This window comes from Bufo bufo, chromosome 1 (genome assembly GCF_905171765.1).
Source record: "Bufo bufo chromosome 1, aBufBuf1.1, whole genome shotgun sequence".
Taxonomy (NCBI): Eukaryota; Metazoa; Chordata; class Amphibia; order Anura; family Bufonidae; genus Bufo; species Bufo bufo.
Genome location: NC_053389.1, coordinates 609721215 through 609740654, shown reverse-complemented (window position 1 = coordinate 609740654; position 19440 = coordinate 609721215). Strand labels below are relative to the sequence as shown.

The 19440-nt window shown below is 41.3% G+C and overlaps 1 protein-coding gene across 6 annotated transcripts in view; it reads right to left on the bottom strand.

Annotated features, from left to right (window-relative positions):
• HERC1 (HECT and RLD domain containing E3 ubiquitin protein ligase family member 1) overlaps positions 1–19440 on the bottom strand; it is a 186126-nt gene that overhangs the window by 94626 nt on the left and 72060 nt on the right. For 5 of the 6 annotated variants that reach the window (XM_040413647.1, XM_040413648.1, XM_040413649.1 and 2 more), the window contains exons 17-28: positions 17563–17695; positions 14603–14794; positions 13784–14005; positions 12951–13124; positions 12304–12418; positions 11903–12023; positions 9656–9827; positions 6403–6724; positions 5473–5593; positions 3104–3152; positions 1128–1390; positions 570–788 (exon numbers count right to left, since the gene is read on the bottom strand). In XM_040413647.1, coding sequence (XP_040269581.1) covers positions 570–788; positions 1128–1390; positions 3104–3152; positions 5473–5593; positions 6403–6724; positions 9656–9827; positions 11903–12023; positions 12304–12418; positions 12951–13124; positions 13784–14005; positions 14603–14794; positions 17563–17695 — 2103 coding nt within the window. The remainder of the gene's footprint in view (positions 1–569; positions 789–1127; positions 1391–3103; positions 3153–5472; positions 5594–6402; positions 6725–9655; positions 9828–11902; positions 12024–12303; positions 12419–12950; positions 13125–13783; positions 14006–14602; positions 14795–17562; positions 17696–19440) is intronic. The other variant, XM_040413653.1, reaches the window with a different exon arrangement.

Sequence of the window (19440 nt, the reverse complement as noted above, 5' to 3'; positions counted from 1 at the left end):
AAAATAAAAATAAAAAAAAATAAAATGGCAATGTGATGGCAGTCTTTTTTTTTTAAAGGCCATCACACGACCATTTTTAGAACCATAGTAATCTATAGGGTTATTCACATGGTTTTTTTTTATGTAAATAACAGCCCTCAAAAAATAGGACACCTTAATTTGTCCGTTTTCAAGGACCGACAGCCTACATTCACACAATCTGCAGAGCGGTCCTTCAATTGTATGAAGGACCGCTCTGCAGATTGTGTGAATGTAGCTTTTAAACTGATGGCAATAAGGTTTGTTTTAAAACGTAATGACAACAGATTCTTAACTGTCTCTTTAAAAAGCCAATTTACAGAAAAGGCGATATTCATTTATCACTATGATTGGAACGAATGTTACATATAGGATTTAATTCACAAAATCATACAGCCTTGAAGACTCAAGTACATGATGTTAAGGTGACGTTTCCCTACCGAGTTTAGAGTGGTATGGTTTGGCATATATTTTGTACATTTACATGAGACACTATTGTTCTTATTTGTGTAAAGTTTTACTAACCAGATCCAATAGAAAAACATTCTTACCTCGTAATGATGGAGGTGGACACTTTCTCCTTTAGTGCCTGTATGACCAACAGTACCTAGCCCAAAACACCCTGCAAGAAACTGCAGCCTCACAGAGGTAAGCAGAGATGAGGACTGAAAGGTAGTGAGTGACTGGCGACTAGCTAAAGTCTGGGCATTTCCCTTCTCCTCCATTCCAGACAGAAGAACAAGGATCTGGTGCAAGGCCTCCAAACGCAACTAGGAAAGGTAAACAACATTCCTTGATGGCACAACAGTTCTAAAGAAAAACTGGGCATGTCTTATAAATAGATTTCAATTCTGACAGATGGCATACATAACTTTCTCAAAGATCTTGCCATTTACATTTGTGAGACTTCCCATACCCAGCATTGCAGTATACACAATGCCAGGGGCAATCATCAAAAAATATGCATTCATAGGGTCTGCAAAAGTCTTGTGTATTCATAAACATTCTGAAAAATGATTCCCGTTTTATGACAAAGCATTTCATGAACTATGCTGAAATACTTCTATAAGCAAAACAAACTGGTATCAGTAGAAAATACACAGTAATACCTCAGCACGGAGTTGCTGCTGCTCCATAGCAATTATGCATGCCTGAGGAGAGCTGGACATTCCTTCTTCGGGCTCTTTAAACCCTGGAGAACCTCCTACGTCTCCACTTACAAAGCTTAGAACATTGTCAATCAGTGTATGCACTCCAAGAGTTTTGCTACGTTCGGCATCTGTTTCAAAGCCACAAGATAAACCACATAACCACTCCCGATTGTGCTTCAGCCGGGCCCAAGAATCATTGGCAGGGTGCTCAGATGGGGACACTGCAGAAAAAGATTAAAACTTAGGGAGACCTGAAGATGTCGAGTTGATGGGTTGTGATGCTCTCAAGTATAATGATACTGAGTATGTGTGTTCTTAAAATTTATCCATAGCTAGTCCAGTACCATAGGAAATAATGGTAGAAAGAACCATTTAAAAAAATTAGGGAGATTAAGTAAAATATCTGACTTCTTTTAAAGCAATTATGTGACATTATCTGATATATCTGAAATATTGACTGGCTCAGTCTGAGAGCTATACTTAAGACACCATGTCAACACCCAGGGCTGAGAGCTCTAACAAGTGTCAGAAAAAACAATCCTCACTCAAGGAACAGACTGCATCTCACACATAATAAAAGAAAACAGTGGGGGCAGGATTTTTGGTACCTATAACATTTCTCAAAAAACAGGCAAATCACAAAAAAACGTCAGTGAGCCATCAGAATTGTAGCCCATCTCAACTTTCGCCTTTACGGCTTTCTCCGGGGCAGATGCCATGAAGGCAAAACTCAAGTTGGGCTACATGTGGTTGGGGCTTTGGATGTCCTACTGAAGTTTTTATGTGATTCGCCAATTTTATGAGAACTGTTCTAAGTTCAATAAATACTTGTGTGCAGAGAAGAGGGAGTTGCAGCACCTCATTATTGGATGCTGGTATCCACCATGGTTTTCTATTGCAGAGAGCACAATAAGTGAAAAGTCTGGACAGGTGAAGCGCTCTCAGCCCTGGGTGTTGAGCGTAAAAGCTCTCAACCTCCAATTGATATTTCAATTTTATGCGTAACTAGAAGTCAAACCAGCTATAACAACTGTGCTGCCCAATCTGCAAATACCTGCTGCGTAGTTAGTTTTCAACTCTGACATGACCTTTAAGTACATACTCATCATCCTTATACTATGTGGCTTTATTCTTCGCTTCCGGCTTAGCACAGATGCTTTCATAGCATGTGCTTATGAAGCGGATGACAGTAATGGAAGCTCCTTTTTTTGCAGGCCAAAGCACAGTGAGTTCATACAATGAACAAATGTAAATATGAAGGCAATAGCTAGCTTAAGAAGCCAAATAGACTAAGATAAAAGGAGAACATGCCGTTAAGTACTTGCTTGGCGATCTTCTTTTTCCTGGGGCTCAACAGGCCGAGGGGGGACAAGTGGACTAAAGGCCCGGTATCATCAAAGAAAACGACACGTTTTATATAGGAGACACAGAGAGGAAAGGGAAAGGAAGTCCAGCTTACCCCTGTTCATTTCTTATATGGTGACAGAAACGTGGTTCATTTATTTCTGCCTTACACTGCTGGCAATCTTACCTCCCTGATGGCAGATAAGAATACTTTCCCTTGTATTCAGCAATACCTCGATGACATATGTAGTGTATATGTGAAATTTGTGTCTGGAGTGGATCTTATTTAAGTGAATATTTACTAGATTACATTATAAACTGCTTCAAACTGAAAACCATCTTCGCCATTAGTCGTGCATAAGCCAACAGTCGTACATGTGTCTGAGTGCAGCAATCGTAATCTAATGCACATTTATCTGACATAATGTGGATGTAACTTACCAGGTACAGAATAATAATACAACAGCACTGTACATTTATCCAGTTTAAATGACAGCTCTGATTTATACTAGGTATGCCTACCAATAAAGACACAGCAACATAGCAAACAGAAAACTATGCTGGCTTTAACATGGCGGAAATGGTCTCACCTCGTCTTCTATGGGATACAAGGTCAGAGTCTGTGTTCTGCCGTCCACTCTGTAATAAAAGGTTTAAAACAGCTTAAAGGCGTTTCCAAGTTAACAAAAACATACAAAAATACATATATGTGCTAAAAGCTCGCCACAAATGGTCACCACAGATCGGAAGTAATGCTTTTTCATTTATATTATTATGATTAGAGATGAGCGAAGTTTATGAAAAATTTGATTTGGCTGCTTCAATGAATTTAACAAAGAAATTCGATTTGTGAAGAATTACTTTGTCATGAAGCGCATTTCTTTATATGTTGCAGGCACAATGACAGGGAACGGTAAGCCGGATATACGACCCACCTGGTCAAGGGCAGACACGCTACAGTGTTTGGAGCATTTCCACCCGTTTAGGCCACATTTTTCAGTGAGTTTTTGTCTTTATGTGTATGGAATGTGCCACTTCATTGTGGTGGTAACATTCTTTTGCACCTGGCAGCTTCTGTGTCACATGGTCTGTTGTGGGTGCGGCTTCTGTGTCACATGGTCTGTTGTGTGTGCGGCTTCTGTGTCACATGGTCTGTTGTGGGTGTGGCTCACAGCGCATTGGTGATACCACTATGGAGGCATGTGATAGTCTGGCTGTGAGTTGGTTTCTAGCACTGTTCAGACCCTGTTCACCAGTTGAGTGGTAGAACCCCATACTTGCTGAGACACCGTGACGTGGTGCATGAGGGGCTCCGATATGTTCCTGACTGTAAGATATTGGCAAAGTTCTCAGCTTTTAAGATAGACTTGAGGAATTAGCCAGTATTGCCAGTTGTGTATCAATTTGATGCATTTTTTGCAGTGATTTGTGTATCTAATCCTCAGCGTGCCTAAAGTAACCTCTCCACCTACACTTCGTTACATAAGTGAAACAGTATCACCATTTGTATACCTCACATGAGCTAAAAAAATAAAAATAAACACTGTAACCAAGTGCCCTATATTGCTTCAGTCTGATACATATAGCTAAAGTCAGGCTCAACGCGTTTCTGGTTCAAAAGAATCCTCATCAGGAGCCCTCTTATTTTACAATAGCTAAAGCCTATTTCTATGAACAAACAGAGAAGCGCTCACCACCTTTTTCACGTGGCGGCGCTTCCGGCACTATTGAGGCCGTATACATACGGTAATTATCCCCCACCAGGACCCTTACAAGTGAGCTGTCGGCATTGGACAAGGACAGAATTTAGTGATATACCCATAGTGTTTGATCGGTATCTGCCCTTGTCCAGGCGGGTCGTATATCTGGCTTACCTGGTCAACCCCTTGAGACCAGAGGCAGGGGATGTATTACCAAGCCTGCAGGAATTTTTAGCAATAAGGGATTAATTTACATTTAATAGGGGTGTCTCCTACCCATTTTAATTATTGAATTATAATAAAGTTTTTTTGTTTTATTTTTAGTGTCCTTAGTTCTGTGAGCTCTATTCATTAGTGACGCAAGTTAGGCTATACAATATAATCTGCGGTGTCCTTTTTTATCTAAATGTTCTCTTCAGTCATTTTTACGCTTTCCAACATTTATTTTTTGTTGGTGATTTTCTGCAGTTTATTATCTCTAATTGACCCTGGACGTCCGTGTCCATTCTCATTGGTCCAACATGATTTTAAATGTCTGCTCTCCGGCAATGAGCGTGTGAAATGTGTAAGCTTGGTGCCTGGATTTTGACTATTTTTATGGATTTTTGAGGTCTACTAATAAATTAGATTAAAAAAAAAAAAAAAAAAGACGGATCTCTCAAACTTTTCTACAGTTTCGCGGTGAATGCCTAGGCCGGGCGTGTGGATCCTGCTTGCTCTGGTGACCTCTGTAATACATGGTTGGGTGAGCCGTTTTCCTTTAGTTAAACACAAGAATGGGTGCTTTGTATTCCTCTTTTTAAACTGAGCCACCGGCAGGCATGTGCACTGCTGCTCAATTCAACATTATGGGACTGCCAGAGATAGTCAAGCGCTCGTAATTTGCCATCTCTGGCATCTCCACAGATTGAAAGCAGTGCCAGCGTGCACACGTGACCACTGTTGTATTCAAATGGGGGAACACAGGGCCTTGTTCTTGTGATCAGCAAGGGCCACAGAGGTCAAATCCCACTGTTGATCTCACACACAGCCTGTATACCCCCCTATTATACTAAGTATAAAAACAAACTCAGTGGTAAGCATAAAGAAATAGGCAAAAGTCCTTCATAGAAAAAGAAGAACTGTAAAATAAAGTTTTTTATGGGTTCCACATAACTTTTCTGGTAATTTTTTTTTTAAAGGGTTGTTAATTTAATATCATATTACCATAATTGTATGAGCACATTCAAACTGTGTATGCAAACCAAAAAAAACCTCACCAAGGCATATCCCTCCTCATCAGATTCAGGCTGGGAAAGGTCAGATTCACTTCTAGATTTGATAAGCCTATAGTTGGGATGTGAATGGACAGATCTCCTCTCTGCTGTTAAACTTTCACTCCTGGAAATATAAGCAGAAGGTGAACAGATGATAAACCTGCAACACAAAGTGTAATACTCCTACATACAGTTATTTCAAAGTTACTTAGTACTAAAGCATCAGAATTGTCTTACTCTTGCCATTTATGATTGACCTCTTCCTGACGTTTGACATACATGTACGTTATAATGGTGGAAGGGATGGGTTCAGGATCTGAGCCCATTACAAAAGAGGTGGGTGCTGGCTGAGTTATACAGCTGACAAATAGCAGTGTGTCCAGGATCAGCAATAACTCCAATAAGGATCATTTAACCTCATTGATGCAGTTATTAATCACAACTGGGAAGGGGCTTCCTCTGTCCTCCAATTCCACCTCCCATAGTGAAATTGCAGGGGACTGATCAGTTATGGCAGCCTGACATTACAAACACCATAGACCGCAATACTAAAGTATTGCAGTGTATGGTATAAACAATCCCATGTTCAAGAGTCCTAGAGGACTAACGTAAACAACCCACACAATTCTTTTTGCAGAGTGAACGCAGTAAAACAAAATCCCAAAACAATGCCAAAATATTTACATATTAACACACATTTTTGTATTATGATATAAGATACATAAATAAAATGATGCCATTAAAATTATTGCACAACCTGCAAAACAAAAAACCTCAAAAGTCTGTGAATGGAAAAGTCAAAAAAAGCTCTTGAAAGGCGGGGAGGAAAAAAGAAACAGAAAAAAACTGAAATTGGCTGTGGCAGGAAGGGGTTAAAAATTGATCAGTGTCCAATGAAACATCACAGTTAACACTATGAAAAAAAACTGCTACCTTGTCATGGCTGCCGTAGCTTCGTGGGTGGCCACTGAAGAAACTTGTTGCTGCCCATCCTCTGTTGGCGTATCCAGATAGTCAATTACAGGAGTAACGCCAAGTAGGAGAAGGGCACAGCGGTGGATGACTGAATTACAAGCTGCGGTATACAGGTCCTGACCTTCTGCTAGGTGCCCACTGTCCTTTCTGTCCTGTACCAACTGCTGCGGATCCTCCTCTCTAGTACCTGGGCCAGTGGTCCCAGCTGAGCCAATACTTATTCTGTCCCGTTCTCGGCTGCGTGCCACCTCGCGGGCTGATAGGAAACATTGAAATATTTCTGTAAGATGCAACACAAGAGAGACAGGAGGGGAGCTTAGGACAGGAGAGCATTAATATCAATGACCTGGAGTGATTTCACGATCACAAGGGGCTTGTGAAAAACAATACCATTTTATTTCATTCATACAGCCGAGATTGGAGTAGTTAGTTTAACTCCTGTCAACACCTAGCTCCCCTAGAAGAAATAAAGGGCACAAAAGGCCTTGAATATACTTTATATACTTATTCTTATGACAATGTGGATACATGCAAAGATGAACACGTAGATCACATCCAATTGCCACATTATGGTACAGCAATGCCATGTAGCTTCTAAAGACTTGTGATGCACAACATATGGCAATACCAATATGACATTTACCATCTAGACACACACACACACACACAGAAACTTAGCCCACACATCACTACCAACCGTTGGTGCTCATGCTATCTACAGAGAAGTAGACAGAAAACTTAAGGTGCTTAAAGTCGAAAGAACAAAGTTGGTTGAACCGGCCAACTTTCTTATGTGACAGATGATGTTGGAGGAGAGAAGGACTGGGCATACTGAATTTCACCACCTAATTCTTTTGTTCTTAATGGAGTTAAAGGGGTTATGCCATGATTGATGTAAAAAATGAAAATCAGACAGACAATCTCTTTGTAATAAAGCTAGAACCGGGCCTGTACTTCACATAGATGCAGAGATCTCCCCATTCATTGCTCCAATTGTTCTGCAAGATTTATTCCAGACTGGAAGTTCAGGGGACGTGTCCTTTTTGCTGCAGCTCTCTTCCTGTAACTGCCACAGTTTCTAACAGAAGATGTAGCTGGTGACAGCTGAAGATTTAAACTGAGCGCGTGCAACCACCTCAGTGAGGTGGACAGAGAAACAAAGAAAAGAACAAACAGCAGGTGGCGCTATACAGATACAACTGATGGCTATAGAACATTTTTAATTACATGCAACAACAAAAGTATTCAGATGTAGGTGCTGGTTTGAAAATGTAGAATATTTTTCATTGCACAACCCCTTTAAAGGGCTTCTACCACCAGAAATACTGTTAAGTAGCCGACTGATATAGCGATGCGCCAATGTCAGCACTACATAACAGTATGTTTCTAACATTAGTCCCTGCAGACGTTTTTTTGTAAAAAAAAAAAGCACTTTTATTATATGCTAATGAGCCTCTAGGTGCTATGTGGGCGTATAATCAGCACCTAGAGGCTCCGTCTACTCACGCTTTATCCCGCCCAGGACCCCTGTTCTGCCCGCCCAGCTCCTCTTGATTGATGCCACGGTCCACCGCATCGTTGATGAAATCCAGCGCCTGCGCCGTTCACTTCTGTCTTCGGCGCAGGTGCAGTGAGTGAATGATGCGCTCCTGGTGCCGGATTCCTCACTGCGCCTGCGCCGACTACGTCACAGTGAGGAAGCAGGCATCAGGAGAGCGGCCTTCACTCACTGCGCCTGCGCCGAAGACAGAAGTGAACGGACGCAGGCGCGGGATTTCAGCAACGATGCGGTGGACTGTGACATCAATCAAGAGGAGCTGGGCGGGCAGAACAGGGGACCTGGGCGGGATAAAGCGTGAGTAGACGGAGCCTCTAGGTGCTGATTTTACGGCTACATAGCACCTGGAGGTTCATTAGCATATAATAAAAGTGCTTTTTTTTTTTACAAAAACGGCTGCAGGGACAAATGTTAGAAACATACTGTTATGTAGGGCTGACATTAGCGCATTGATAATGTCAGTCAGCTACATAACTGTATTTCTGGTGGTAGACACCCTTTAAGTTACCACTAGAGGGGGCTGATGGACGATTCCTGCCCTCTGACAAAATGTCACAAAAATATGCACCAAATGTTGTATGCGGGCATCCCTTGTAACATTTCAACACTACAAAACTGGCGTAGTAGAATTGATAATTGTCTCCCCTTGTGTTAAAGCCTGTGAGCACTTTTCATTTGATCTAAATGAGACAGATAAAATATACTTTACCCATATTGATTCTTTAAAAAGGTTTGATGCCCAAGCTAATTAGGTCACATATCTCCTTGACATACTAGAGGCTTTCAATGAACTTAGGCTACTTTCACACTAGCGTTCGGGGCTCCGCTTGTGAGTTCCGTTTGAAGGGTCTCACAAGCGGCCCCCGAACGGATCCGTCCAGCCCTAATGCATTCTGAGTGGATGCGGATCCGTTCAGAATGCATCAGTCTGGCACCGTTTGTCCTCCGCTCAGCAGGCGGACCCCTGAACGCAGCTTGCAGCGTTCGGGTGTCCGCCTGGCCGTGCGGAGGCAAACGGATCCGTCCAGACTTACAATGTAAGTCAATGGGGACGGATCCGTTTGAAGGTGACACAGTATGGCTCAATTTTCAAACGGATCCGTCCCCTATTGACTTTCAATGTAAAGTCAAAACGGATCCGTTTGCATTATCATGAACAAAAAAAAAAAAAATGCAAACGGATCCGTTCTGAACGGATCTAAGCGTTTGCATTATAGGTGCTGATCCGTCTGTGCAGATACCAGACGGATCCGCACCTAACGCAGGTGTGAAAGTAGCCTTAACCGGAAACACTGATGTACACATTTGCTTACGTGCTTGCATTCATATGAATTGCCTTTGTACAGTGTTTACACAGATTAAATCACAAAATAGCTATTTGTCTTTGTAATTGTTGGACGGCGGTGATCTGAATTTATTCTGATCTCCACCTATAAAGACGGTATGCAGTTCTGGGTTACAGATGTCTCCCCACTCCTGATCGCACAGTGCCCACACAATCAGGATGGCTGTTGCTTGGCACTCATGTTCTGCATACTCTTCGTTTTTAAGTCTAATAAATACTTTTGTCTTTGTAAATTGTAGATGTGTGCTAGTAGATCTATTTTAAGAACCAGGCTCAGCAAAATAGTAAAATCTTAAAGATATACTCACTGCCAGCAGTGAGGACCTCATGTTCACGGTCTTCCTCCTCTTCCTCCTGTTCAGGGTGCCCCTCTTCTCTTTCTCTTTCTGCTTGTTCCTCTAGTTCCGCCTCTTCATCTATAGTCCTTGTAAAAGAATTTTCTTGGGAGCTTAAATCAGCAGATTCTTGATTTTCTGATATCTGACAAGAGTATAATTAAAACAATTTAAACTCCACCAAATACTTAAGGCTACTTTCACACTGGCGTTTTGTCTTTCTGTTTGTGAGATCCGTTCAGGGCTCTAACAAGCGGTCCAAAACGGATTAGTTTAGCCCTAATGCATTCTGAATGGAATAGGATCCGCTCAGAATGCATCAGTTTGCCTCCGTTCCATCTCCATTCCGCTTTGGAGACAGACACCAAAACGCTGCTTAAAGAGGACCTTTCACCTGTATAAACTATGTGAACTGAGTATGCTGCCATGTAGAGCGGCGCCCGGGGATCTCACTGCACTTACTATTATCCCCGGGCGCCGCTCCGTTCTCCCGTTATAGGCTCCGGTACCTTTGCTTTTTAAGTTATAGTAGGCGGGTCTTCCCTTGTCCTGTGGGCGTCTCCTTCTCCTAGGCTGCAGCGCTGGCCAATCGCAACGCACAGCTCACAGCCTGGGAGAAAAAAACCTCCCAGGCTGTGAGCTGTGTGCTGCGATTGGCCAGCGCTGCAGCCTAGGAGAAGGAGACGCCCACAGGACAAGGGAAAACCTGCCTACTATAACTTAAAAAGCAAAGGTACCGGAGCCTATAACGGGAGAACGGAGCGGCGCCCGGGGATAATAGTAAGTGCAGTGAGATCCCCGGGCGCCGCTCTACATGTCAGCATACTCAGTTACCATAGTTTATACAGGTGAAAGGTCCTCTTTAAACTGTACAAATCAGTACATAAACTGCAAGATTAAAAAGTTAAGGCTTTAAGGGAATCCTTAACCTTTTCATTTGGCATTTCACACGTGGACACAGCATGTCCATCTTGATTGCGAATCTGCACTTCCGGGTCCGCAATTACGTTCCCGAAAAAAATAGAACATGTCCTATTCTTGTCCACAATTGCGGACAAGATTAGGCATTTTCTATTACGTGCCGGCGATGTGCGGTCCGCAAAATGAGGAGTGCACATTGCCGGTGTCAGTGTTTTGCGGATCCGTGGATCCGCAAAACACACTCAGACGTGTTAATGGACCCTTACTGGTTATTTCAGGCACAGGCAGCATCGCTGATGAATGGCAGGGAAAAGTCTAAGGCTACTTGCACACTAGCGTTTTTGCTGAATCTGGCAGGGCTCAGCAAAAACGCTTCCGTTACTGATAGTACAACCATCTGCATCCGTTATGAACGGATCCGGTTGTATTATCTAGAGATGCACGAATCGGCTTTGGATAAAACATCCGAAGTCGATTTGCATAAAACTTTGTTCCAATACTGTACGGAGAAGGAGCTCCGTACAGTATTAGAATGTATTTGCTCCGATGAGCCAAAGTTATTGCTTTGCAAAGTGGTACCTTGGAACCGAACCGGAGTTCGGGAAAGGTTTTTTTACAGTACAAATTAATTTATGAAGTTATTACCCAAAGTCTCGTGAGACTTTGCGAAGCAATAACTTTGGCTCATCGGACATGGAAACCGCCATAGATTGTTTTCATCAGGAGCCAGGACACTGCCATCATTTCTGCGTGGTTCTCCATACCGCCCCAAGAACAGCGGGTATCGACTGATGGATAAACCCCATTGAAGGGGCTGTAGCATTAAAAACGCAAAACCCTTAAAAAACGGAGTGGTCTCCGCCTCAGATACCACAGAGGATTTCTCTGGTGGAACTTGTGAACATACCCTAAAGACGGGTTTACACGGGCCAAGGAGCAGTCAATTGTCAGGAAGGAAGCATTCCTTCCAGACAGTTGGCTGCTTGTTCAGTGAAGGAGACCCTCGCATTTACAGGAAGCTATCTCCTTCACAGTAATGATGACGAGGAATCGCTTATGCGATCGCTTGTCCTCAAACAGCTGCATTGTTTCTGGGCAGCAGATCGCTGTTTAGACTACACGATTTACGAGCCTGCACAAACGACAGGATGACCCAATGAACGGGTTGATCGTTCATCGCATGATCAGTGGCACATTTAGACAGGCATAGTGTCGGAAATGAGCATTAACAAGAACGTTCGCTCCTGATAATCTACCCGAATCTCAAGCCAAAGAAACGTGCAGTCTCCATAACCATACCCATCTCTCTCTTGATGAGGAGCGAGTTTGGATCAGTTCCATGTTCTTACAGGCAAGCAAGCGACTCCTGACCTTGTACACACATCGAAATACCTCGGCTAGGGATTTCCCTGGCTGATATCTATGTAAACAGATTAGAACAACAAATAGTACATTACAACCAGAAAAACATCTTCTCGGAGCAAGACATTGCATATTAATGATCTTTTTTACATTTCTAAAATCCTGAATAGCTAATCTACCAAGTAATGCAGCAGTACAAGCATGTCAGATGTATTAGTATAATAACTAGGTAGTCTTGTGTCTGGAAAAGCTGTGTGGAAACTCAATGGGGATTCTAGCCACTGCTATTCAAGTCTGTAACAGGAGTGAACAAGTAAGAGGGCAACTTGACAACGGACCTGCTTTCACTGGAGGCTTGTGACAAAAGCCCTGTATGCTTTAGAAGGGCAGCAAGAACAAATCGCGATACGGTGTCCAGCAATGACTCATTACTAACCACAGCACTGTCCCAGTCTGGAAAGAAGAAACATAGATTTTAAATTTATTATGTATTCATATATGATTAAAGGCTATGTACCTTTGGGACAATTGTACTTATTTTAAGCTAAAAATCTTTTTTTCAATTGGTCTTTATAAAAAATCTGGAATCCTTTTTTGTGTACATAGTTGAGATGCTCTGCTAGCTGCCTATGGATTTTTCTTTTCCGTCATCTGGGGAGCAGACAGACTCCTTATCTCTGCAGATAAACACTCATTATAGCTCAATCCTTATCTTACTGATAAGAATGTGGCTTAAATAAGTGTTTATGACCTCTAAGTAGTTTAGAGATAAGGGTTATTAGACCAACCAAAGTGAAAGTACCAGTCACACAGTTAGAAAAACAGTTGACCCTTTGTGACAGAATGGCTCAATGCTTTTAATAAAGGCCAATTGAAAATATGATTTTTATCCAAAAATTAGTAAAATGCAATCAAACAAAAAATTGCCTCCAAATGTGTACATAGCCTTTAAGGTTAGGTTCAACTTGTACCTATAAAACATTACCTTTACTAATAGCATAATCCTGCATACTCATCCACAAGCTGCGTGCTGGCTCCTTTGTGGACCCAACAGCCAAATCAACCAAAATTGAAACATCTGGTCTTAGCTTGTAATCAAATGTTTTCGGTTCCTCATTTGCAGATAATGCCACTTCCAGCAATACACTCATGCATTTGTCTGAGGAAGATATAAACTTCAATTACTAATCTATTACAATAGGGCGATGAGATAAAGCATATACAAAATGACACTTTGCAGCCTTTCAGTACATAAAAGGGTTGGATTTTTATTACCTACACACTATAGGTGATACATGTCTGATTGCAGGGAACCCCCCTGATCACTAGAGCCATGTGAATTTAAAAACTCTATGGGGCTGATGGAGACAGCTGACTAGATCACTCATTTGTTTCAGAAGTTCCATAAATTCTGAATGCAGCGCCACCATGTTTCCGTTTAAAATATCAGAAGTTAAACAACAGCAACAAGTTCTGGTATTGTAACCCCTCCCCTCTATAAATGGTACTTCGGGCAACTCATGCACTAGTATTAAAAGAGTTTTTGGGCCACATCAGGACCCATTAACTCACATTAAAAGAGTTTAGTGGCTAGCTTTTTCTTACTGATGAGCTATCCTCTGCTCCATTCAAACTTCACCTCAATATGGGTGTACAGTCAGGAGGGACAAAGGGCTCAAAACTCTATTCCTAGTAATTGGTTGGGGTCCCAGTGATCACACATTTATCACCTATCCAGTGAATATGTGATAAATGTCCTCTGTAGGATATCTCCTTCAACCTTTTAGTTCAGTGTCTTACCTTTTGGTGGCTACTTACCCAGCTGAGGAACATCCATCTCAATACCATTCCCAAACAGTAGTGTCTTTAACCAGTAGTTAGTGTCCTGCTCCTCTGGCGATGTGGGTGATCCTTGCAGCATACCCCCTAAGCAACGCCCAATCAGCAATGTAACTGTTCTCTCCAGGTCCACAAGCCACACCCAAAACTGAGCTGGTGCAGGCAACAATACACCTGCAGGGTCAACTTGTTCTGGTCCTCCTGAATGGAACAAGTATACTAAGTATTAGGCTACTTTCACACTTGCGGTAGAGTGATCCGGCAAGCAGTTCGGTCGCTGGAACTGCCTGCCGGATCCGGCAAAACGTATGCCAACTGATGGCATTTGAAAGACTGATCAGGATCCTGATCAGTCAGAAAAATGCATTGAAATGCCAGATCAGTCTTTCCGGAAAAAAGGATCCGGATTTATTTATTTTTACCTTTTTTTACCTAAGGACGGATTCGGCATTCCTGTATTTTGAATGCCGGATCCGACACTAATATATTCATATGGAAAAAAATGCCGGATCCGGCATTCAGGCAAGTCTTCAGTTTTATTGGCCGGAGATAAAATCGTAGCATGCCTGGTCAAAAAGACTGAACTGAAGACATCCTGAACGGATTACTCTCCATTCAGAATGCATGGGGGTGAAACTGATCAGTTATTTTCCGGGAGCTTCTAGGACGGAACTCTATGCCGGAAAAGAAAAATACTAAGGGTACTTTCACATTTGCATTAGTATTACTAAACTAAATCAGGGCACAGGTCTACTGCCAATGTGCAAAGTCACACTATTGCCTTGATGAGATACCCACCATGTAGAGGCCATTGTAGCTCCTGATCCTCCAGAAGAACAGCTGCAGGCAGCAATCTATTGAGGCAATCTAGTGGAGGCAGTAGGTCCAGTAGGTAACTGAGCAATGGTCTGGCCACCCAAACTGGCAGTAACAGCAATGCATTGATAAGCTGACACAGCATGCTGCCAGCTGCAGACACATAAACAACATCTAAACGGAGAAGAGATTACAAGTTTGATTTCGACATTTCAGATGCATTACAAGCTAAATTCATTTGAGGTAAAAAATATGCATACTGTAAAAAATGGGGGAGAGAGGCTACTGTTTAACCCCTTCAGGACCCTGCCATTTTTCACCTTAAGGACCATTTTTTGCAAATCTGACATGTGTCACTTTATGTGGTGATAACTTTAAAAACGCTTTTTTGGCACAGTTTTCATTTTTTGTTATTTACAATGTTCATCTGACAGTTTTCTCGTCACATTTTGTACTTCATGACAGTGGCAAAATTGAGTCAAAATATTTAATTTTTTTAAACAAAAAATCTAATTTACCAAAAATGTGAAGAAAAAAAAAAAATCACAATTTAGAAAATATCTATCCCTCTGCTTTTAAAACAGATAGTGATACCTCCTAAAATAGTTATTACTTTACATTTTCTATATGTCTACTTCACGTTTAGATCATTTTCTAAATGACATTTTATTTCTTTGGGACGTTAGAAGGCTTAAATTTAGAAGCAAATCTTGAAATACTTTCAGAAAGTTTCCAAAACCCATTTTAAAGGACCAGTTCAGGTTTAAAGTCACTTTGTGAGGATTACATAATAGAAACCACCCATAAATGGCCCCATTTTTGAAACTACACCCCTTCAAGGTATTCAAAACTGATTTTACAAACTTTGGTAACCCTTTAGGTGTTCCACAAGAATTAAAGGAAAATGTAGATTTTCCATTTTAATCAATTTTTTCCAGTTACAAAGCAAGGGTTAACAGCCAAACAAAACTCAATATGTATGGCCCCGATTCTGTAGTTTACAGAAACGCCCCATACGTGGTCGTGAACCGCTGTACAGGCACACGGCAGGGCGCAAAAGGAAAGGAACGCCATATGGTTTTTGGAGGGCAGATTTCAAGTTGCCATGTCACATTTGAAGACCCCCTGATGCACCCCTAAAGTAGAAACTTCAAAAAAGTGACCGCATTTTGGAAACTACGGGATAAGCTGGCAGTTTTGTTGGTACTATTTTAGAGTACATATGATTTTTGGTTGCTCTATATTACACTTTTTGGCACTTAATAGCTGCTTTGGCACAGTTTTCATTTTTTGTTATTTACAATGTTCCTCTGACAGGTTAGATCATGTGATATTTTTATAGAGCAGGTTGTTACGGATGCGACAATACCAAATATTGTTTTTTTTTTTTTCAGTTTTACATAAGAAATTATTTTTTAGTGTCTCCATATTCTGAAAGCCATATTTTTATTTATTTTTTGGGCGACTGTCTTATGTAGGGGCTCATTTTTTTCGGTATGAGATGACTTTGATTGGTAGTATTTTAGGGTGCATATGACTTTTTGATCACTTGGTATTACACTTTTTGTGATGTAAGGTGACAAAAAAAAATTGCTTTTTTGACACACTTTTTATGGTGTTCACCTGAAGGGTTAGGTCATGTGATATTTATATACAGCAGGTTCTTACGGACGGACTTAATATGTATACTTTTTTTATTTAAGTTTTACACAATGCAATTAAAAAAAAAAAAAAAAAAAATCATGTTTTAGTGTCTCCATAGTCTGAGAGCCATAGCTTTTAAATTTTTTGGGCAATTGTCTTAGGTAGGGGCTAATTTTTTGTGGGATGAGTTGACTGTTAGATTGGTACAATTTTGGGGGGCATACACCTTTTTTTTTTTTTTAAATCAGATAATTTTTATTGTAAAAATGCAAATCAGTAAAACATTGGTACAAATACAAGCATATTGTATCCCATATTTTGATATACAAAGCTAGTACCACTGGTGAGTAGGATACAACAGGTATCTATATAAATTATAATACTACCGCAACATACCCTTCCTCTCTTCTTAAAACACCATTTTCTCATAAACTAACACTGTGTTTACTTTCCTTCTAAATTCTTCAATGACTGGAGAGCATGACTGAATCCAATGTAGGACGATCAACTTCCTTGCTACATATAATAGTCTGCTCGCTACAGTCCTATCTGTCTCCTCTTTCCCAATATCTGACACATAACCCAAGACACATACTTTTGGTTCCCTAGGTATCTGCAGTGAAAAGATAGTTTGAATCATTGCCAACACATCCGACCAGAAGCCATCTAATTGTGAACATCGCCAAAGCATATGCAATAAATCAGCTGGTTCTGCTTGGCATCGTGGACACTTTGCATCCGCTCTGATGCCAATGCGGTGTAAAAAGGCCAGAGTTTTGGAGACTCTGTGAACAATGAAAAGTTGAGACAACTTCCCACCTTCGCTCAATGATACTGTCGGTATGGCTCCTAATATAGCTTCCCACTGCTCCTGAGATATTTCCCCGGGTATACACTTTTTTGATTGCTTACTGTTGCACTTTTAGTGATGTAAGGTGACAAAAAAAAAACAAAAAAAAAACAACAACCTTTTTTTCCCAAAATAAAGTAAAAAAAAAAATAAAAATTGTAAAAAATAGGGAAAAAAAGGAAAAGTAGACATATTAGGAATTTTAGGACCAGGCTCGTCAGTGACTGCCGGGTCCGTGCTGCTGATCGGGCGGGTGCAGGAGCACATGTACGTCACAGGTGTGACGCACATGTACATCATGGGTCCTTAAGGGGTTAAAACACAGAAAGACGGTTGAAATAGCAGGTTAAGTTACGATTATAATAAAACTAATGAACTGTACAGCATGTGTGTTCATGGTGTCTGTCTGTAATGCATCATAATACACCTGTTCTGCAGCAGCACATACCACGCAGTTTTTCACCCACACTCCCATTGCATGGGCTTTCCCTCAAAAGCGTAGCAGACCGGGAGTAGATGTCTGTTGCATGAGGAAGCAGGAGCTGTAGATGTTTGTGAAGCAAAGCAACACTGCTGGAGTTCTGAAAAAAGGCGTTAACATAAGCTCAGAGAAAACAAGGCTATGGAAACACACATGAAATAAATAGCCTGTACTCTGAGACCATGTTAATATTGCATCTTCGAACAAAACTGCAAATCTAAATCTGTCCATCTAAGGCAGGGATCAGCAACCTCCGGCACTCCAGCTGTTGTGAAACTATAATTCCCAACATGTTCCATTCATTACTATGCGAGTTCTTAGAAAAGCAGAGCAAGTATGCATGTTAGGAGTAGTAGTTTTACAACAGCTGGAGTGCCAGAGGTTGCTGACCCATGATCTAAGGCAATACATACGCACTAGCCTCCATACAAATTACTATCAAGTAAATAAAATAAAATGACTTGTTGCTATTGCCCAACCTAGTCTGTTTCCCACAGAACCTGGAATGGCAAGTGGCTCCCTCATATCTGACCCAAACTGAACTTTTACATTTTAGTTTACACTTAGCCTTACAACCCTTACTTACAGTATATGTCCTATATTGCGGACATGCTAGTGGCGATCTAGCCGTGCATGTCTGCATCTCTATAGGGTAAAAAGAGGTGACAGAATCCCTTTAAGTATAATTTTAAGTATCTGCACTAAATTTGGCATTTCTCACAGGCAGGGTAAAAGCTTTAGTTTAAGATATACCTGGCAACAAAACCAAGAGTACAAGAGTACAAAGTCATCACAAAATAAAACCATGATCCAAAGAGTGGGTTGCGGCGCCGTGTTAAAGGGAACCGATCATGTTGAACATGGTGTCTGAGCTGAAGGCAGCATGCTATAAAGCAGAAGGAGCTCAGCAAATTGATATATAGTTTTTATGAGAAGATTCAATAAAATCTGTAATTTTAATTTATATCCATGTATATTCCAGACGTTGAAGTTAAGGAGGTGGACCAGCCTTTCTTCTATGACTGTGTATACAGAGATAGCTGTCATTCACTGATAGGACGGCCTCCTTTAATTCAAATCCCAGAAATTTAAATGAATGAAATACGGATTATACTTATTCATTTTCCATAAAACTATACATTAATCTGCTCAGGTCCTCCTGCATTATAACATGTGGCCCACTGATTATTTAGCATTTTCGTGATGACAGGCTGTGTTTAAAATATCAGAAGCTAAGCAACGGCAACAAGTCCTGGTATTGTAACCCCTTCCCTCCATCAAAGGTGCTTAGTGCTCATGCACTAGTGTTAACGGGGTTTTCTGGGACACACCAGGACCCATAAAACGCTAGTGGTTGCGAGGATTGGTTGCTCTTGAATAGTGATGAGCAAACTTCAAGCTTTGAAGTTAAGAGTCCAGGTGTCGGTATATGCTGAATTGCGTTATGGATTCCGTTACCACGGACCATTACGCAATTCCATGATGGAATGCATAACAGAATGCCTTTAGAGGCATTCCATCATAATAGAAGTCTATGGCCAGCATAACATATCCATCCAGTTACCGACACCCGAACTTCAAAACTTGAAGTTCGCTCATCACTACTCTTGAACACAGACACAAGACATGACACCTCTCTTCGGTAATTCTACGTCCGCCAACGTCCTTCAGTCTGAATACCAGGTTTCTGGTCTAGTTTATGGACAGGTACATCACTGTCACAGCCCAGGGCAAGAAAGGGTCCAGAACTACTTGTCTCCCTGGCAAATGATTAGATGAAGTGGACTGCATGCGTATGGGAGATGACATTGTAACCTTACTGGAAGCTACCTTCTGCAGGCAAGT